At 49.4% G+C, this 21,882-nt stretch overlaps 1 protein-coding gene across 1 annotated transcript in view; it reads right to left on the bottom strand.

The window, feature by feature from the left end:
- GABBR2 (gamma-aminobutyric acid type B receptor subunit 2) overlaps positions 1 to 21,882 on the bottom strand; it is a gene marked incomplete at both ends in the record, with an annotated part of 372,345 nt that overhangs the window by 94,693 nt on the left and 255,770 nt on the right. Inside the window, one exon of the mRNA XM_080708508.1 lies at positions 4,828 to 4,888. Within this exon, the coding sequence (XP_080564634.1) occupies positions 4,828 to 4,888 (61 nt within the window). The remainder of the gene's footprint in view (positions 1 to 4,827; positions 4,889 to 21,882) is intronic.

The following is a 21,882-nucleotide window of genomic DNA, read 5'->3' as shown; positions in this document are numbered from 1 at the left end:
ACCCTGATAGAGTGTGGGGAGGTGAAACAGAGAAGGGAATGGAGCCCATGCATGAGCAGGCAGGTTTCTGTGTGGGCAGCAGATGCTCGGTGCCCCTGAGGGTCCCTGGTAGAAGATGAGACTCTTCCTTGGTGATGTCTCATCCGAAGGGAAAGGATGCTGGACACTTCTTGTTGGCTCAGGGCTGCCGCTGGAGGTGGTAATTCCTAGACCAATTGCCTGCTCCACTCATCCCTGGGCTGGAGTTGTGGCTGCACTTGGTGAGACGCTTCCCACTTGCTTTGGAACAGCAGATGCCTGGAGAATGTGAATGGGCCCTGATGGCATGCCCCGCTCCTCGCCTCTAGGATGGTCCTGATGGAGGCAAGGGCTTTGAGAGCCCTGGAAAGCTGAGCAAATGGAGGGAAGTAGGAAGGGGGAAGGTTATTTTCAAGATGCCCAAACCCTCCCTGGATCTAGGGGCTAGCTCTTGCCCATTACTATAGAACAGTTCCGTTTATCCAGTACTCTTAAGTTTTTATTAAAAAAAACAAACAAAAAAACCAGGCATCATGGCGCACACCTGTAATCCCAGTACTTGGAGGGCTGAGTGAGAAACTTAGTGAAACCCTCAGCAAATTAATAAGACTCTGCTTCAAAATAAAAAAAAAAATAAGGGCTGGGGAGTATAGCTTGGAGGTAGAATGACCGTGTTCAATCCTTAGTAAAAAAAAAGTTGAGCTAGATTTAATTCACATTTCTGTTGTTCAGCCCACTGCTCTTTGCCAGACTTTCTGCCTTGAACGGAGTCACAGAAAAACCACAAGTAAATGAAAACGTTCTTACATGCCCACCAACTGGACATCTCAGGCTCTGGGCACAAGCTTTCATTAAGTGATTAAGTAAGCACACAGGAAGAGCCGGCCAGGAGCTGGCTGTCGCTAGTGGCATGACTGCAGCTCCCCAGGCTTGGGAGCTCATAAAACAGTACTTCTCCTTTGTGAAGGATGGATGGGAGGCTCAGGGACCTTGAGTGGCTTGCCCAGGATGACACTGCCAGCCGGCTCCAGCACCAGGCCTTGTACAGGCCTTGACATCAAAATTAATTCCCTAAACATTTACTGGAGGCCTACTATGTGTCAGGCACTTTGCATACCAACTCCACTGGCCCTGAAATCAGAAAGCGAAGGAGGAGACAGGCCTGGCTCCCCTGTGAGCTTCTTCCCAGAGCTGCCTCCAGGTCTTCGCTCCTTCCTGTTTGCAAAGGTATAGGCAGAGGCTCCTAAAAGCACTTCCTCTACTGTAGATAAAAGGGTTTGTGAGGCTCTGGGGACTTACTGGAGCCAGAAGCCGAGCCGGGTGGTGGCTCACACTTGTAATCCCAGCATTTGGGAGGCTGAAACCAGAGGATCATGGTTCTCACACAGCTAGCCTCCGCTACTTGGTGAGGCCCTTTGCAACTCAGGGAGGCCCTGTTTCAAAATGAAGAATAAAAAACAGGGCTAGGGGTGTAGTGAAAAGGTAGGATACCCCTGCGTTCCACCCCCTAGTACCACACACACACACACACACACACACACACACACACACACACACACACGGAAGCTGAGGAAGTATCTCGTGGGGTCTTCTGAGGGAGGGTGGCTGGCCTACTTCTTAGATGCTGCCTTGTTGTGGCATAAATGGGGACACAGAGGTCTCGGGACACGTTGAGGGGCAGAGATGGACAGAGAACCTCCATAGTGTGGGCAGACTGGGGGTTGTCTGGGGGCTTCCCCCGTGAGGCAACTCTGCTCCTCTGAATAGGAGGACGGGGTAAGAGACAGGAGGGAGGGGCATGAAGGGCCCTGGTGAAGACACGGAGGGAGGTGTGGAGGCCTCCTGCAAGGTCCCTGGAAAGAGGCAATCCAGGAGCTGGGAATTCTAGGAAGGAGGACCAGCTCAAGCTTTGGGAGAGTTCCTGAAAGGTTCCAGAAGACAGAGTCGGTACCAGCCCCTCTTTGAGGGGAGAGAGAAGCACAGTCCAGAGAGAGGAAGGAATGAATTCATGGTCTCACCAGGTCCAACTCCAGTTTTCTCTCTGAAACGAGATGATAACTAGGAGCCCTTCCAACTTGGTTTGCCCATTTGATAAATCACTGCCCTTCCAGAAGAGGCACCTCTGAAACCCTTAGAGTCTGAAATCAAACTGTTGTGTGGTTGTGCACATGCCCCCCGCTTTCTAGTGGCTCATTTCAGTCCCCAGATAACGTACAGTCCACATCTGTTCAACAGGCAGGTAACGTCTGAACATCTGAAGGCCCAGCCATGGCCTCAGTCACAGCTGCACGAGCGTGGGGGGTGGTTGTACACATGAGCACACAGGGCCGGCACACGGGGAAGCCGAGGTTCAGCTCAGCCCTGCCACTAGCCAGCTGAGTATCCCTGGGGTACACTGCTCTTCCCTGCCTCAGTTTCCCTGCTTATGCCATGAAGTGGCAGGATGAACTCACCTTTAAGGTTCTTCCCTGCTGACCTCTTAAATATCCTTTAGTGTGGGGAGCAGCTAGCTAGCTAGTGTAGGCAGATGGCGAATAAAAAGGCACACGGGGTGTCAATGCACCAGGAAGATCTCGATTTGCCCCAGAAAAGCGTCTTGATTTTGACAAGGTTCTTATCATCATTGCTACTTACTTATTAAGCAAAAAACAAGTGCACTTATTTACATGTGCTACCTCTCTTAGCTCTCTCCACATTTCCAGAAGGTAGGTAGAATCATATTCCTGTTCTACAGAGGAAGCCAATCAAGGCTCAGAGAGGCGAAGCCACTTCTCTGACCGTGTATCGTGGGCAGGGAATGGAGTCAGGTGGGTGGGACCACAAAGCCCTGGCTCTGACCTATGTCTGCTGTTCAGCCTTCCCTGTAAATCCAGATTTACCTAAAACCGCAGTCACTGGTTGGTATCTAAACCCAATGAAAAAGGCAATAATCTTGGCACGCACCAGTAGCTGTGATCAATCAGTTCATATTTTACAAAATATTCTCCTAGAATGATGTAATTTGAGAACTGGAAACGTGACAAGGGAATTTAGCTACAATCACTCAAAAAAGAAAAAAAAAATAGAGTATCTTTACAGACGGGCACAGCGGGGCATGCCTGTAATCCCAGTACTTGGGAGGCTGAGACAGGAGGATTGCAGGTTCAAGGTCAGCTCAGAGTAACTTAGCAAGATCCTGTTTCAAAATAAAAAATAAAATAGAGCTGGGGGTGTAGCTTGGAGGCAGAACGCTCCTGGGCTCAAACCCAGTACCACACGTATACGCAAATGTTTCAAGTGTCTTTGCTTGGATGCTTGCTTTGTTCAATCGATGAAGAAGTAAGACTTAAGAAATGAGAAAATAATTACATTTGCCTAAAATGACACCTTTTGTGCACACCAGAAAGCTGACACGCGTTTCAATTACTTGCCACTGAAAGACGAATGGGTAAATCTTCAAGATTGCATTACGAAGTGATAGTGCTGAAAAACACCTCCTCGGGTTGATCAGAAGCCTGTGGGATTTGTCTGAATGAATCTGAGTAACGTGCTTTCATTTCTTGCTTTCCCTGGGATGACTCTGGGACCTGCTCAAAGTGAGTGCACACGGAGGCACTGCTCTCATTTCTGGATTTTCCAGAAACATCAAGATGCTGAAAAGCACTGCGAGGATGAATGTCCCCTCTAATGGTTTCAGCTGCTGGCTCTGTGAATGGCCACATCGGCTGAACCAGAGCATCTGCCCCAAGGAATGCCAGCCCTGCGCCTCGCTGACTCCCGTGCACGCTGAGTCTCTGATCACCTCTGGGCCTCAGTTTCTTCCTCATCACATAAGAAACTCGGTCTGGATGATTTCTGAGGCACCTTGCAACCTGGACAGCAGTGGAAAAGCCAAGTCAATACACTGGCTTCTTAAAAAAAAAATTAGTGGTCTTTAAGAAGTGGGGGGTTAGCCAGGTTCTGTGGTACATGCCTGTAATCCCATATACCACCAGTACTTAGGAGGCTGAGATAGGAGGAGCACAGGTTCAGAGCTGGCCTCAGCAATGTAGCAAGACACTGTTTCAAATTTAAAAGGGTTAGGTATGTAGCTCAGAGGTACAATCTCCAGAACCAAAAACAAGTAAATTAAAATAAATAAAAAGCGAGGGATTGTAATAGAAAAGCGACTTAAAGAGACACATGAAGCCAGTGCAACTGTCGGACCTCGTGAGGATTCTCCAATAAGCCATCAGTCAAGACAGCTTTGAAATGGCCAGAGGCGCAACCCAGGCTAGGAAAGGGTATGGAGAATCGGTCACTATTTTAGGTACAATCATAGTGTGGCGATTATGTTTTTTAAAAGTCTTTCTCTAGTAGAAATACATACTGAAGCATTTATAGATTAAAATGAGATAATGTCTAGGAGTTGCTTGAAAATATGACAGTGATAAGTGGGGGCTGGGGGCGGGGATGGGGAAAGAAAACAAGACTGGTCCAGTGTGCACAAGGGTTTAAGCCAGGCGATGGGGAACCACAGAGCCTGTGAAACACTTCTAAACCCAAAACCATAAATGCAGCAAGGCTTCCCAGCACACTGCTGCTTACAGCTGCCACTGCCCGCTTCCCTGAGCCTCTCAGAGTCAGAGACGGAGCAGGCCGGAGAAGGGACGATATTCTAAGTGAGTTGAAACTAACGCTCTCAGCGAAGTGTCTTCTGTTGACTCTTCTTTGTCTTATCTAAATCTCATGTTGCGTTTTCATTTCTTTTGATGTATTTTATTACAGAAACACAACATCCTTGAATATAAATGTCATCAACTCGAAAGAAATAAACATCAAAAAGCCTACCTTGGAATTGAGTAAATTTAATCGTCCCCATTCTCTCCCCGTTCCGGAACACAACTTGACCCTAAAAACAAAACAAAACAAAACAAAACAAACAAGAACAAAAGAGAAATGCCACATTAGCCCAAACACTACCAAGCTCACGGAAATTCATTAACCGTACAGTGAGATTATTAATATTGGAGAAAAATAGATTCCCATTGGACCGGAGACGCAAAGTCAAACTCATTATTTTTAAATTAGCTGTGACTTTATCTGGATAATTTATAAGGAGCAAAAAATCAATAATGGAACTAACACATGTGAATTAAAGCCAAGATAAGCATCGTTATTATCATTGTGACTATTTATTATAAGCATCCCTGTGATCTATGCTATCATGCAGACAAGGTCTTCCAGGGAAGATGGAGGCAGAGGTGAGGCCCTTGGAGGCTGCCCCTCCAAGAAAGACACGGGGCTTTGCTGAGGCTGTTTGGCTGGAGGACCAGGAAGGTCCTGGCTGTTACTATTTCTTCTTAAGGACTGAAAATGTTTTTCTAAGTTCTTCCTGAATGGTGATGTCATCTCCAATTATAACTGGGCTATGGTGCAGCAAGAAATTAAGCTTCTAGAGCCAGCAAGACCTGACTACTGTCACAGGCAGCTGAGTGCCCCTCATTAGGGACCTCAGGGCTAAAGACGGCGTCATTTTCTGCATCTGTTTCTCTGGCTTCCATATGCTTCACTAAATACACCAGGAATTTAAAGAGGGGATGTCATCTCTTTCTGTCAGTTTATGGTCCACCTAAAATTCTGCAGCCATGCAATGAAACTGACAGGTGTTATCACCGTGTCTTAATGACTGGCTCAGATGGAAAGGGGACGATCCCCATTTTACAGATCAAGAAACCGAGACTGGGCGAGGTGGCACACTATTCACCAGGTCGTTGTGAGGCTCAGATTCAAGTTTCATTTTAACGCGCAAGCTCTTTCACTGTAGTGGGCTGCTTCTGATCCAGGAATAAATTCCTTCCCATCTTTGCACTACTGTGGAATTAGGAAAAGGTACCCTGCCTTTCTCTCCCAGTAACGCGCCTGCATCACTGGGTAACAGCACAGGAAACAAATACTCCCGGATCCCACTTAATTCTCAGGAGAAAGAGTCAGAAAGCATCTTCCCTTCCGTGGTAACCCTGTGGTTTTCACAGCAGAGGAGCTCACTCAGCCTCTTCTCAGAAGGAGAAACACCTTCCAAGGCCACTTTGACACCTTTTGAAGTCCCAAAGACAGCTGCTAGTAGTATCAGTTAGAAACTAACACCCACTCCAATTCTATATTCAGGTGCTGGTAAGCAATTCCCCAGTGTGGAAACACTTCCATGGGAAGGTGAGACGGGAGCTGTGATTTTATTTCTAGGGACGATGGAAAGTCACGAGCACCTTCCAAACGGACCCTTTATGTAAATGGGCCGCTTTACCTGGGTGGGAAAGATGCAGGGTTGTCCACACGGAGGAATTCTTTTTTGTTTGTTTTATAAAGGTGGAAATCTAACTAATTCACCAATCTGCCACGCTTTGAAGAATCCCAAAGGCTTCTAGGCTTAAAATGCAGGCCCTTCTGGTGATCTTCATTAGTTAAATTAAAAAGCATATGGGGTGATATCTGAGTTTAGGAGGCACAACGCCAAGTGGGATAAGGGTTGGGAGTAAGAAGCAATATCCCTTTTTTATTTATTTTTCCCTTTACTGTGTGTGTGTGATGCTGGGGATGAAACCCACGGATGTTCTATCTCTGACCTATTCCCTGAGCCTTTTTTATTTTATAACAAGGTCTTACTAAGTTGTTGAGGATCTTGCTAAATTGCTGAGGCTGGCCTCAGATTTGTGATCTTCCTGTCTCAGCCTCCCAACTACTGTGGTTACAGGTGAGTGCCATCATGCCTGGCTCCCTTTGCTTTTCGGTACTGGGGATGGAGCTCAGGGGCATTCTACCTCCGAGCTATACTCCAAGCCCTACTTTTTATTCTTTATTTAAAATTTTTTTCTATTTTTTTTTTGTGGTACTTGGGATGGAACCCAGGGGCTTTCTACCCCCGGGCTACACTCCAAGACCTATTTTTTATATTTTATTTGGAAACAGGGTCTCACTAAGTTGTTGAGAGCTTCAATAAGTAGCTGAGGCTGGCTTTGAACCTGCACAATCCTCCTGTCTCAGCCTCCCAAAGGCTGGGATTATAAGTGTGGGCCACTCCTTTGCTTTCTAAACAAAACTAGTTGGTCCCTAGTTGAGCTAAGACTTGTCACATTTGAGCTAAGACTTGTCACATTTCATTTTACTAAGAATAACTATTTTTAATAACAGTAACTCCTTCCACCTTCTTAATTTCTCAGGTTGTGCTGTGGAACGAGGCCAGCATCTGAATCTTACAAATTCCGGTTTGGTTTCCTCGCAGGCAAGTTCCTGAGCATCTCTGAATCACGGTCCTAGCACGGCTCTTCATATATAAAAGGCACTTAGTAAATGGCAGTAATCATCTTTATTTAAATACTCTTAATAGCAGGGCGCTGAAATGAAAAGATTTGAAGCACCAGGAAGCGTTCCAACCCTCGGGAAGAGATTTTCAACTCATGTGCCACTGGCTGGCACAGGCATAAACAGTTGGGTCCTTACCAAGGGGCCTCAACACTCAGAAACACCGCCCAAGAAACTGAGGTCTCCAGCCCCACGAGCCTCTGTGTGCTTGGTCCACCATCAGCGGGAACGAGGGAGTTTCTGACTCTGGCTTTCAGCAGGGGCGGATGGAACGCAGGTTAAAACTGGCTAAATGTGGCGTCTGCACAGAGACGAGGCCACGAAGCTCCGGGAAGCCCCTTCCAAGGAAATCTCACTGTGTGACTTTCCTGAAGGAGTCGCCGTGGCACCTACCGGATCTGACCGATGAAGTCCACTCGTGCCCTGATTTTTCTCCGCCTGGACAGAACGCTCCCTGTCCCAGCCGATGTAACCTTGATGACTGACAAGAAGAAGGCCTCACGCCCACGAGGTGATTTTCAAGAAATTCCTTCCCATAGGTATCCTCTGTGTTAGAAGGTAGTCACCTCATATAACATAAATATTTACCTACCCTGTGCCCAGTCTTTTTTTTTTTGGGGGGGGGTCTTACTATGTTGGCCAGGCTCTTGGGATTAAGCAATCTTCCTGCCTCGGTCTCCTAAGTAGCTGGGACTACAGGCTTACACCACCATGCTTGGCCCAAGTACTCTGTTAGGTACCAGCTCCCCTGCCCGGAGGAGAGTGCTGTATCTGATTAGGAGGATGGAGAGCACGCGCATCAGTGAATGAGGAAAACATTTCGGCGAGTGAGGAGGGCAGTGGAGGAGAGATGGCCGGGCGAGTTCATTTGACTGTGTGGTTGGGAGAGGAGCCCTCAGTGAGGAGTGATAGGAGAGCTGGGTCCTGGTGGCAAGAGACAGTCCAGACAAGGGACAGTCCTTGAAGGCCCCAAGACAGGAAAGGGCTGGAGTGTCCAAGGAAAAAACAGGCCAGTGTGGCTCCTGCGGGAGGCAGCGGGCGGGGTGGTAGTGGGAGAGCAGCAGACAGGTAGGGCCAGGTCACAGGAGGCCGGAGACGGGATGAAGGGTCTGGGGGTAATTCTAAGAACATTGATTGATAAGCCCTGGGGTTGGGGAGGTTGGGTAAGCAGCGCAGTCAGCGTGGCTGCGTGGGGTGGCCTGAGCAGTCCTGGGCTTCCGTCTACTATTGGTCTGTGTGGGGATGCTGTGGGGTGCTGCCCAGACACCCCCTTCAGCAGGGGGCACTCATTCCCCAACTGCCAGCATCTTGGCTACCATCAAGTTGTCCTGTGCTGAAGAGACCCGTGCCAGCCAAGGTTCTGACCTTTGCCTCAATTCAGGACAACTGTGAAGGACCAGGGGACACAGTGGTCCCCGTGGGATCTGCAGAGGACAGTATTATACCTGTATCCCAGCTTGTCCTTCTGCCTATCCTGCTTATCTGACTTCCTCCTAGCTTCTGTTCCCGAGAGACCATCCCTGTACGTTTTCTACAGGCAAATCTTTGTCTCCCAGTTTCCCAGGTAACCCAATCTCAGCCACCTTGTTATCCAGGACTCTGGGGACTATTTCTTTCTTGCCACCCAAGGGAGCCCAAGTTGTGTGCAGGTGGGAACAGAGGTGAAGGAGCCTGAACAAAGTCCCCATGGCCACTAGACGGCTTTGGCCTCACCGTGGCCTGCCGCTGTAGCCAGGAGAGCTGCCCCTGCTTTCTAAAACCCCAGCTTGAGCCAGGCCTGGTGGTGCACGCCTACAGTCCCAGTACTGAGGAGACCGAGACAGGAGGATCGCAGTCTCCGGGACAGCCTTCCGTAACTTAGCAAGGCCCTGTTTCAAAATAAAAAAATAAAAAGCTGGGCGTGGTGGCGCACGCTTGTAATCCCAGCATTTGGGAGGCTGAGACCAGAGGATCGCGGTTCGCGGAGAGTCTCAGCTACTTAGTGAGGCCCTCCGCAACTCAGTGAGACCCTGTTTCAAAATAAAGAATAAAAAAATTGGGCAGAGGATATAGCTTGGAGGCCAAATGCCTCTGGGTTCCATCCCCAGACCGCAAAAAAAAAAAAAAAAAAAAAAAAAAAAGGGCTGGGTGTGCAGCTCAGAGGTAGAATGCCCCTGGGTTCAATCTCCAGTACCACAACAAACAACAAACAAACAAACAAACAAACAAAAACAAAAACCCTCCAGCTGGAGCTTGGATCTGTTCGGTTCCCCTACAAAAGTCGTTCTCTGCACACAGGTAGCCTGTAAATGCTGTGACTCTCCTAAGCTTTTATGATGTGCAATCCCAGGGCTGTCACTAGAACTCTCTCATCGATCTGAGACCAATCCATGTGATAAATTAAATTCCAAGGCAATGGAGTTGGGTAGCTCTGGCCTGGGTGGTGGCTGGATCTCACAGTTCACCGTCTCTCTCGTATTCTCTGTGTTGCAGGGACTGGAAGGCTGAAAGCCACATTTCCCAGAATCCCCTGCCAGCTGGTTCCATTTAGGTTCTGCTAATGAGAAGCATTCGTTGGGGGATTAGAAAAGTAAGCACCAGGGAAAAGCTTTTCTTTCTGCTTTGGTCACATCAGAAGCTGTGAGCAAGTGCGGGTGTCTGGGGCTCAGGCGCTCCTGGCGGCCTGCTCAGGGGTTAGAGGCAGGGACCCCAAAATGGCAGAAGCAGCAGTGGCAGCAGCCTTGGAGGCCAGTGTACTTGGACTTTACCTCTGTTATTTTCTTTGCCTCCCAAATGCTCATTTTTAGAAACTCTTCGGAAGTTTGACTCCATTATCAATCAGTATTGACAAGAAACTGGAAGCCGCGTCAGACATTTCAGAAGCAATGCCAATAGCACTTCCTTCCCATCCCTCCGGCCCCAGGGGCATGGCAATTGTCTGCACAATCTTACTGCTGGAGACAGTTCTCCTGATTTTGCTTCTGTGTTCCTTTCAACAAAGTTACAGCCAGTTCCCTGTATTAAGTCTCTTTCTGAAACGCCTGCTCTGGCTCCTATTCTCTTCACTGGAGGCTGTTCCATCATGGATACGGACTCCTGGGGAGTTTATAAGAATAACCACAGAGCTGGGCGTGGTGGCGCACGCTTGTAATCCCAGCATTTGGGAGGCTGAGACCTGGAGGATCGCGGTTCGCGGACAACCTCAGCTACTTAGGCCCTCTGCAACTCAGTGAGACCCGGTTTCAAAATAAAGAATAAAAAATAGGGCAGGGGTGTAGCTCGGAGGTCGAATGCCCCTGGGTTCCATCCCCGGACTCGCCAAAAAAAAAAAAAAAAAAAAAAAAAAAAAAAAGAATATAATGGAGATAAAACCTCAAGTGTATAAATGATAAGGATTTTTTTCCTCCTGAAAGAGATGTTGTTAATGTAAAAAAAAAAAAAGTCTGCTTCATAAAAGGCAATCCTGACTAACAGTTCGGTTTTAGTTGAGAGCAATACAGCTACATTTGCCTTTTCAGAGAAAAATCTTCAGATTGTATCGGATAGCACATGGGGAAAAGCTTCAGTTAGAGCATTCGCCGGATCAGAGTAAATACAGCCACCGCCGTGAGCGGGGATGACCAGTGAGCATTTCTGAGCCTCAACCTGTCTATCTGAAAAACGAGTAAAATCGAAACCTACTTCTCGGGACCGTTGGTGAGAATGAGTGGCACTTACACAGAGGGAACAGCCCAGACGGGGCGCACAGCAGAGGAGCCGTCGTTATAACCCCTCCAGTCAATTTGCATCAGAGAAATCTCATCTGGTGTTGACTCAGAATCTCCGGAAAAGTCAGTGGGGAGTAAAATGTGCACTGAAGACTCTGGAAACCTCCTCTTAGAAAAATTCTGTGTCCATTGCTCATCTTCAGTGTTTCATTACTAAAACCGCCAGCGAAACTCGCTTCAACATCATTTAGAGTCTTAGGGTCCAGCCTTGGGCAGGGGCCTCTTTTCTCCCCTTTCTTTCTCTTTTGGTCCCTCGACCTCATGGCGGAGGACAGGAAAGCCCTGCTCAGGAATACGATCTGGTGTAGGGCCTATGAGGGAGGAAGGCGGCTGCTTTGAAACTTCTAGGAGGTTCCAACGTCATCACTGCGTCTCAAAGGAATCCTGTGGCCTTTGAGACCCACTGAGGTCAGAAGAAGGTGCTCTCTATTTCCACAGGGATAGCAGAGCTTAAAAGAGAGAAAGGAAGGTGAAAGAATTGGGTATGTCTACCTACGTGTTCTGCAAAGGTAAAAATTATGTGTATTAACTGCATCTCCCTTTAGGCTCTAGGAGAGGCCATATTTGGCCTTCCATTAAAAAAATTTTTTTTTTCACACTGAAAATATTTTGGATAGGCCCAAGCCTTCAGAATGTTTGATGTGCCCACCGGGGCTTGAGAGGTAGGTCTGCAGAGAGTGGAGAGGAGGAGCAGGATGGGAAGTGGGGCCTGCCTGGTTGCTACCCCTCTGCGGTACACAGGATGGAGGGACAGTGGGGAGAAGGTCCAAAGGGTCCAGGTAGTGACCACCCACAGCTGGCGCGCCGGCCTGGTGTGCTGCATGGAAGTGGAGCTCCAGAGAAGTCTGGGTGGATGGCGCAAGGGAGACGGACTCACCCCCTCTCTTTCTTTCAGTTATGATAATAGAGACATCAGGCTTATTTATAACAGCAAAATAGCAGCCATAAATGAAATGTCCAAGTAATAGAGAATAGAAAAACAATGGTGATACTGACACAGGTGTGCCACTGTGGTACATATAATCGGCCACCAAGTACGGCTGGGTACCTGTGATGTGCCAGGCAGGCGCCAGGCTAAAGTGTGAGTAAAACCAACACAGTTCTAGGTTCCATGAAGCTTACAGCCTGGTGGGAGAGACAGATATTAGACAATATAACACAAATAAATACAGAATAATAAGCAATAATAGGTCATATGAAGGAAAAAACAGGACGCTAAGAGAGAGAACTAAAGACCCCATTTCAGACTGGAGGGTCAAATGTGGAGGTGGCATTTCCACTGAGACTTGAAGGAGTTTAGCTAAGAGCAATAGGAAGAGGAGCCTGGGAAGGGGAAAATGCAAGTATGTGCAAAGGTCCTGAGGCAGGAAAGGGAATCAGAGCCCCTGGAACAGCGCGTGCCAGAGAATCTGAAAGTGGCCGTGTAGGACGAGGAGAGCAAGGGGAGCGACTGGCAAGGTGATGGACACAAGGTCACCAGAACCTGACAGGCCACGCCAAGGATTCTGGGCTCAGTGTTGAAAGTAAGGGAAGCTGCCGAAGGGAGGGACAACATCTAAGTTATACAAATTTGAACATCGTGTTATAAAAACTATACAAGACTGGAAAAACTGATACTCTGTGGAAGACACTGGCTAGCACTTCACCAGACCCATTTCCTTTTCCTTCTGGCCACTTGCTGGAGGTGGAGTCCAGCTTCCCCCATAGTCGGGTGAGGCCCTGGGGTCATTCTAGCCAAGGGGATGTGCGTAAGAGTGATGTGCGTTTTTCTTTAGATCTGGCCTTTGCAAAACTCTCTTGAGATCCTTCATGCTCCCTGGTTTTCCCCACCAGCCAATCAGATGTGCAGGGTCTGTCAGAGGATGCTGAGGATAAAGGAACAGTGGAGATCTGGCCTCACGCATGGTCAAGTAGAACCTGCTGTGGACTTTATGTAAGGTGCACTAAATTTATACTATGTTAACCCATTATGATTCTGAGATAGCTTTGTTACAGCAGCTACTGTTATTTATCCTAATGAACGTGATAGGAAACAACAAAAGAAAAAAAAAGGGATAAAAATGGAATATTCAGTATGGTCACAATTATGTAAAAACGATTCCCACCAAGTAACAAGGTAATACTGGCGAGTCCTGGGTCGTGTGACTATAGTTTTCTTCTTTTTACTTTTCACAACTTTCTGATGTTCCATATAGGGCAGGTGTTATTTTAATAACCAGAAAACTTTATTTAAAAACTTTTTCTTTTGAAACGATGTTATAAGGAGACACATTTTTACAGGCAAAAAATAGCAACATCATCACCAACAAAATAATGCTTCCCCTTGAAATAGATTTCACTGACAGCTTAGAGTTTTCTTGAACAAGAGCCAGGAATCTGCACAAACATAAGCACATTTTCCCCCTCGACTTCGAATAACTGAGAGCACGGTGAACAAGGAGCTGCAAGGCGCACGCTCTGACTGAACTACACCATTTTCCAGGAGGGGCACCCGGGACAAGCCCTTTCTCATCTCTGTCCCCAGGTTTTTCCTCTGTAAAACATGCAAAAATAATCATCCTCCAGGTGTTTTTAGCTCTGCTGAAATATTTGTCTGTGTCATCCAAGATCACCCCCGGGGTTGTTTCTTATTAATAAATTCTCAACTACACCCATAAGATGAAGTACGTACCATCATCTCCATTCACAGAAAAGGAAGAAGAGGGTTAGGGGTCAGGAATTTGCCTTGGGTCGCATGACTAGTGGGCAGTAGAACTGGGCCTCACCCAGCCGCATCAAAAGAAGCGCATGCTCCTCACAAGAACCCCCCTCTCCTTTGTAAGGACCAGGCATTGAACAGAAAATGATCTCTTTGCAGGGAACTCGAGTGAATGCTCCCAGCTTTCTGGTTTGGGCAGGTGGACTGTGGCAGCGGCACCCTTACCTGCATAGTTGGCAGAGGGAACCTGCTAGGACCAGGTCTTCATAGGTGCCAGGAGGAGAAAGCTCTGTAGCTCTACGGCTCTGCATTATCACTAGGCCTCCTCCCAGGCTCCCTGCCCTCACCCCTCTCTCCTGGTCATTTGCAGATGCAAGCATCCCTATGATTAGAAGTATTTAGTTTTTGCTTTACTGTATGTTCTATTTTTGTTAAATAGATTAGTCTCCACCAGGAAGACCAAATTGCTGACCAGCTGACCTAAAAGCCTGAGACAAGCAGTTTGCAGTCTGGTGGGGCCTTTGCTGTTTGCCAGGGTGGGCGGCAGGTGGGCCTGGGAGGAGGGTTTGAACGAGGAAGCTGGTGCAGCAGCAGCCCAGGTGTGAGGCAGGGTGCTTGGGCCACAGGAGGCAGCCCCGTAGAAAGAAAGAAGGGCACCTGCTGCAGAAATAGGAAAGGGAAAACGGCCGCCAGGACATGATGACTCACAAGATCGGTGACCCAGAAAGGGCACCATGCTGGGAGACAGGTCGCTGGGTCCTCCTCGGGGCTTGCCCAGTGTGTCTGGCTGCAGACTCTCTAGCAGGTAAGGAGATGATGCTTGTATTATCTGAAAGCCAGGCCTAGAATTCCTCTTGAAGAGGGGACAGTCTCAGTGTAGAAAAGGAGCCTCGTTTGGCTTCCTGGGGAAGGTAAGAAGCTCAGTGGGCATCTGGGCAGGGAAGTTGAGGGAGACAGGGGAAGCCAGCTAGTTTGTTAGAAATTAGAGGCCAGAGTTATTTTTCTTCCTGAAAAAGCAGGGACCAGAGGGTCCGGGAGATGGAGAGAGACCACCCGAGGGTGTACTCGATTAGGAGCAGCTACTGTTCAACTTGAGTCGCTCAAATGCATTCTCTGGTACAAACAGCCCAGTCTGCACCAAGACACCTCCCTCATCATCCCCATAGGAGAGGACAATTTGGGTCTTAGGTTTTGTTTTGTGTGGATGTAAAATTAGAGAAAGGGGCTGCTCCCCTTCTGTGACCAATGTGGTTCAGAGTTGAAGAAAGCAGGAGGGAGCCTGCAATGGTCCAGATCCTAAAGGAACCCAGCAGAGGCAGGGACACGGGACGTAGGAGTGCTGTATTCCCCACCCAGGAATTCAAAGATATCCCGAGTTTGACTGTGGGTACCCCCAAACTGAGGGATGGTGCTTCCAAACTCCGAATTGTGATGACAGGTTACACATCGGATGCTGGGGTTGAGCAAAATTTGGAAGTCTCCAAATTTCGGTGACACTCTAGGATGAAAGTCTAGGACGGGGCCAGTGGACGTGGGGGTGGGGGGTGTGAAGGGAGGGGCAAAAAGAGCTCTCGAGCTCTGGTCCCCAAGGGCTGGAGGGATGCCCCAGTCCTAGTCACCCCAGCCTCCTTGCCCCTCTGGACATATGACTCCTGGGTGGGCTCCAGCCAGCACTGAAGCCCCCTCCCCTCTCCTATGTGGGCCCTGTGGTCGCCCCTAGCCAGTCAGGAGCTTGCTTCACCATGACCTACCTGGCTGACTCCAGCCCCAGCTCCCATGGCTGCTAATCCTGGTTCCCAAGCTGGTAAGAGGAGGAAAGGGCTGGGACCCTGCAGAGTACATGGCCAGGAACTCAAGTACCTGCTGTATCAGGCTTAGGCCAGGAAAAACAGTCCCCAAGGCTCAGCCCTGCCCTTGGGAAGCTCCCAGTTTGGCGAAGGAGGGGGGTTCACAGCCAGATGACCATGGGACAGTCGCAGAAGTGCCCTGGCCGGCAGAAAGCCTGGGCTGTGGGGCATCTGTCTCAGCCTGGGAACAGAGAAGGCTTCCTGGAGAGAGAGGTGTCTCAAGTGATCCTGGGGGCAGGGATAGGAAGAGCCAGCTGGCCCAAGGGAAGGCTGGGGATGGTGAGAGGGTACCAGGAACAGCCTGTGCGAAGCCCAGGAGTGAGGATGCTGCAGGGAGCAGAAGTAGTCCCAGGTGGGGAACCACAGAAGAAGGTGAGGGCTTCCTTTACAAAGCACAGACCATGATTACGTCAATATTGAGCATTTCAGTTTATGTCAATATTGAGCATTTCTGTTAGACAAAGGATGCCCTGGACAAAGCCAACAGACCAATAACAGAACGGAAGAAGATTTCTGTCAAGGCCTAAAGTATTAATATTCCGATAATAATATTAATCCTGAACCAACAAGGTAAAGACAGCAACCCCATCAGAAAGACAGGCCAAGTACCCGAACCAGTAAGTTACAACAGAGAAACCCAGACGCCAATAGGTACTGAAAAGAGGCTCACTAGCAACAAAAATTAGAGAGAATTAAAGTGATGTCACTTTCTAGTCATTAAATGGCAAACATTAGAAACACAGGCAATTCCAGGTATGGGGACATGGAGGCCTAGGGAGCACACGGCTTCTGGTGGGAGGCCGCGGGAGCAGCCATTCTGGACAGCATCTGGTACCACTAATTGTCTGCAAGCCCTCTGACCCCGAGTCTGCGTCTGCACTCAGCTCTGAGACAGTCTCAGAAGGGAACATTTGGAAGGCTGCCCATTGCAGTGCTGTGTGTGTGTAGGAGAGAGAGAGAGAGAGAGAGAGAGAGAGAGAGAGAGAGAGAAAGTAAGTATGAGTTGTGTCTTGTAGAGATCAGAAACAGCAGTAGATTAGATGCAGTGGAAGGGTGGACCTCACAAGCACACTTCATTAAAAATGGAAGAAAAAGCCAGATGTGGTGGTGCACGCCTGTAATCTCAGTACTTGGGAGATGGAGACAGGAGGATCACAGGTTTGAGGTCAGTCTTGGCAAGGTAGCAAGACTTTTAACAACCTAGCGAGATCTTGTTTCAAAAAAAAAAAAAATAAAAAGGGCTGGGGGTAGAATGCCCCTGAGTTCAATCTCCAGTGCCACAAAAATAAAAGAAAGAAAGAAAGAAAGAAAGAAAGAAAAAAGATGATACCTATATAACATGTGTATAACACATAAATTAAAATACATGCACATATAATAATAATACAAATGTTGCAAAACTATATACAACCAAAAGGGTACAATTAGACCCATTAGAATGCGTAGTATGGAGAAGGGGAGGGGGATGGGAAATGTGGATGAAAGGGATGAATGAATGAATGAATGGAGGCCTGCACCAGTGGTATTAATCCCCATGAACTGGTGACTAAGACTAGCTCAGTTCTCTGTACCTGAAGGAACTTACACAGCTAAAGCAGAACCTGGACTTTACCTTCAGGGCAGGCTCGGCAGCTGGAGGGAGGGGTCCGCGCTGCGCTCACCTGTCAGTCCTGCGTGTACTCATTCGTCACATGGCTGGGACAGTCCCCTCCGGGCCGGGCACTGTGCTGGGTGCTAGGGATCACATGGTGCTCAGGAGCAATGGGCACTGCTTTCCTGTCCTGCTGCAAGGCCAAGAGCCTGCTGGGTGGGCTCCGGGGCAACCAGGTGGCACAGGGCTCTAGGGGAGGTTACTATCTCCCCAGTTACTCGCTGAGGAAAATGAGGCTCTGAAAGGGGAGTCACTGAGTCTCACTGTGGCAGTGGGTGGCTGGGCTGGGATCCAAGCTTGGGTCTGGGGAACTCTGAGGCCCTGCACTTTCCCCCAACAGAGGGGAAACCTTCCCCCAACAGAGGGAAAACTCTGCTCTGGCAGAGGAGGAAGAGGAAGCACAGCAGTTCTGCCCCAGCCGGGCCAATGCCCTAGCCCAGGCTGGCTTTGCTGACTCACTAAGTCAGGGCCAGGAGGGCCTCAAGGAGGAGGCTGTCCTGGTGCTGGGTCTTGCAGGATGAGAGGAACCTAAGCACGAGGACTTGGGTGGGAGGGTCTGCTTTGTTCAAAACTGTATGTCAAGCCAGATGTGGTATCTCACACCTGTAATTCCAGTACGTAGGAGGCTGAAACAGAGGATCACAGGTTCCAGGCCAGCCTCGGCAATTAGTGAGACCCTCAGCAACTTAGAAAGAGCCTGTTTCGAACATAAAAAGGGCTGGGGGTATAGCTTAGCAGTAGAATGCACTTGGGTGCAATCTCCAATACCACTCCCCTAACAAAACCCAAACAGAAAAACCGTTATCTCAAATCTTAGAACTGCACCTAGTCCATAATACGTGCTCAATAAATAGGTGTTAGAGGAACAGGTGAATAGATGGAGAGGACACGCACAGGGCTGGGGTGGCTCAGAGGGCAGGCAGAGGGTGGGGCGGGGGCAGGGAGGCAGCAGGCTTGAATTCCAGGCTAAGCGGAGTGGGCATCCTCTGCCGGTACTGAGGTATGGGGTCCTCTTCATGGACAAGCTCAGCAAGACAGAATCTCTTTGTCTACCCAACATGATGTCCAACTTATCTACAGAGAGTGGTGGAGAAGGAAATAAGAAGCAGGAAACGCAGGAAGGAGTCCTCGCCTGGGTCTTGGTTCCTCGTCTGTAAAAGGTTTGAGTGCATTTGCATCTGTTGGTGTGTGTGGTCTGAGCACTGGGCTGGGGGACAGTCTCTCAGGCCCCTCCTGGCCCCTCTAATGACCCCTGGCATCTGTCCAGTGAGTCACTGCTCATGCTAGCCCTTGGGAACAGCAGGCTGGGCTGGCAGGAGGTGTCCTTGGCACACCTGATTGAGAACTCTTTCTCCCTCTTGTCTCTGCTCCCCAACCAGAAGCCCAGATGGCTCCCCATGGGCACTGGGGACTGTTCACTTGGCTTTATAGCTAAGCCGTCAACTGAAAAATCTTCCATTAAGAGACAGGTGCTGGTGGAGGAGCGGAGACTGGGGGGCTGGGGCGGCTGTGTTGATGGCCCCGGGGGTGGGGAGGGTAACGGGCACCAGAAGGAAGGCTTTAACACCAGGAGTGGTCTGTGAGCACAGGGCATCACAGGCTGTTTTCAGGCCTGGAGTGGCGCCATCAGAAGAGGGAAGTTAGATCTAGGAAACCCTCTGGGGTCTTTTCTCTTTCCTCCCACCTTGGGCCTGGGCTGGAGTGCTCTTCACCCCATTTCCTGGGGGCTCTTCTAAGACCCTGCTCAACCTACAGGACTAGCTGTCACCAAGAAGTCACAGTTCTTATGTGTGCAGGGTTTGCACCTGGCTTGTGGCTGCCAAAGTGCTTTGTAGTGGACATTTATTTTTCTTATTTTATTTTCTCAGCAACCAACCCAACCCCTTCTCCATGAAGATAGTGCCTTGGTGTGTGTGTGTGTGTGTGTGTGTGTGTGTGTGTGTGTGTGTGTGTGTTAATAGGGTTGGAACCCGGGGGCATTCTACCTCTGAGCTATACTCCCAGCCATATTTTTTCATTCTTTATTTTGAAACAGGGTCTCACTAAATTGCAGAGGGCCTCACCAAGTAGCCAAGGATGTCTGTGAACTGCAATCCTCCTGTCTCAGCCTCCCAAATGCTGAGATTACAAGCGTGCACTACCACGCCTGGCTGTGCCTTGGTTTTAATTGAGAGGGGATGTTAGTCAGGGTCTGTGATGGCCAAACTCTAGAATGTCTCCCAAAGACTCTCCTTCTGGGGTCACCCTACGTGGTTCCCTCCTACACTGAGTAGGGCCAGCCTGCATAACCAGTAGGGCATAACAGAAATGGTGGAATGTGAATTATAAGCATAGATCATAAAAAGACACGGTGGCGTCCACATCATCACTCATGATGGTGGGAGGAGGCCTGCTGCCATGCCACGAGGATGCCCAAGCATCCTTGCGGGGAGGCCCAGGTGGCGAAGAGCTGAGTTCTGCCAGTAGCCAGCATCTACCTGCCAGCCAGTGAGAGGGCCATCGCGAAGCAGCCTCCAGCTCCAGTGAGTCTGAATGGCCGCAGTCCTTCCTCACCCCAAACAGCAAAGGTCTTCATTCCTCCTCCACGCAGCCTCCTCTGGAGGCTTCCTCATTGAACGCACGCTTCTGGAAGAGCTGCTGAGGGCCACTAGAGGACAAGGTTAACCTGCTAAGGAAGGCTGCCGGCTCAGCGGCTTCCCGGGGACTGCAGAACAGAGCAAAGGCACTTTGCAGTCTGGAAGGGGAGGCAACAAAGATGTCTTTTCCTGAACAGGCCAAAGTCCTTTTCAGTGGCTGACTAGGCCTGACACCTAGTCAGCCATTTAAAAAACCTGGATCACTGCCTCCTACTTCTCTTCCCCTTGGGGAGGCTGTTGCAGCCACACAGGTCTCCCCGTCGTCTCGCCTCAACCCAGCTTCTTTGTCAGCCTGGTCATTTTTGGTTGAATGTCAACCCCTCATGGAATGCTTGACTTTTTAAAATTCCTTTAAATATATGTATATATTATCATTTTTTTTTTGCAGTACTGGGGATGGAACGCAGGGGAATTCTACCTCCAAGCTATACCCCCAGCCCTATTTTTTATCCTTTATTTTGAGACAGGGTCTCACTGAGTTGCAGAGGACCTCACTGAGTAGCTGAGGCTGGCTGCAGACCATGGTCCTCCTGTCTCAGCCTCTCGAATGCTGGGATTACGAGTGTGCGCCACCACGCCCGGCCTTCTTTAAATATTCTGCAGCTTCATCTGCAACATAGTCCAGTTGCTTGGGAGAGTTTGACCACTTTCAGACTTACTTTTAAGCTTTGTTAGGTGTGGCCAGAGCCACCTTTCATCTTTTGTGGAATTAAGTTCACAGCATTCCTGAGACAATCCCCCTCTGAGTATTCTCAGGCACTGTGATGTTTTCCCAGCCAGCCTGGTGGGAACATGAACCATTCCTGGCCTGCCTGAGCTCCAGGGATCCTCCTGTCTGTTCTTTCCCTGGTCTTAGGTACTTTCCTTATGACACAGCCTGGGGATGACATGAACTCAGCTAAGGGGACCCTCTCTCCATCCTCTGCCGCCTCCTCCATCTTCTGGAATTCTCAACTCTGGCTCCTCAAGTTGGCAACACCGCCAGGCTCTGTTGGGCTGCTCTGCCTGTTCGTGCTGAGGTCTGGAAACACTCCAGCTGTCACTGTGCAATGGTGAGTCACCTGCTCTGTGTTCCTGCCCTCAGGGTCCCCATCCGCAGGTGTCTGTACTCCAGTGTCTGCAGACTGTCGTTTCACAGATTCTTACTGGTTTTTCGGTTGACGGCAGGAAGGCACAGTGGATCCCATCATTCCTCCATCTTGGCGGGGAGTCAGGTCCGCCCCACGCCCAGCACTCTGGATGGCCTCCCCGTGGGTCTCTGCCCTGGTGGCCCATCTCAGGTCACTCTCAGCCTATGGGTGCTTGACTCACTCCCTGGCTTCCTTCAACTCTTTTCTCCAGCATCACCTGCCGGGCGAGGCCTGCTTTGCAACCTGCTGAGGGCTTCTCCCTCTCTACCCCGGGCATTTCCAACCCTCCTCACGCTCCTACACATCTCTCTCTCTTTATGAATAGCAGCCATCACCTTCTCACATACAATATCCTGTACCCACTTAATAGGTCAATTATTGATTGCTGTTTTCCCTGCATGAGACGGCAAAGTCTCTGAAGGAAGGGATTTTCATTTGTTCTCTGCTGTATCCCTCCTCCCGGTATGGCACTCGGCATATAGAAAGTTCTCACAAATTATTTATTGAATGAATCATATGATTGAGAGGCGAGAGCAAAACACAGGAGCCCGGCTCTGAAGATGGGCGATCCTGACGCGTGGGGTGGGGGTGGCTGGCCTCGCTTTCATGTGAAGGCACGGGAGGACCGGCCGGAAGCGCAGGCGTGGCCTGGTTGGTGGTGGCGTTCCTCCACGCCAGGCTGTGCCTTGTGGACGGCGGACAGCTATGGAAGGTTTATGTTAAGGCGTGCCATGGTCAGAGATTATTCGGGAAGAATAACCTGGGGAGTGTGATGGTGAGTAACAGTGGGTGAGTGGCGAGGTTGGGGGGCAAGAGGAAAGTGGTAGCTGGATTTTCAT

The sequence above is a fragment of the Muscardinus avellanarius genome, assembly GCF_963383645.1.
Source record: "Muscardinus avellanarius genome assembly, chromosome: 13".
Classification (NCBI taxonomy): Eukaryota; Metazoa; Chordata; class Mammalia; order Rodentia; family Gliridae; genus Muscardinus; species Muscardinus avellanarius.
This window is presented reverse-complemented; position numbering and strand designations above follow the sequence as displayed.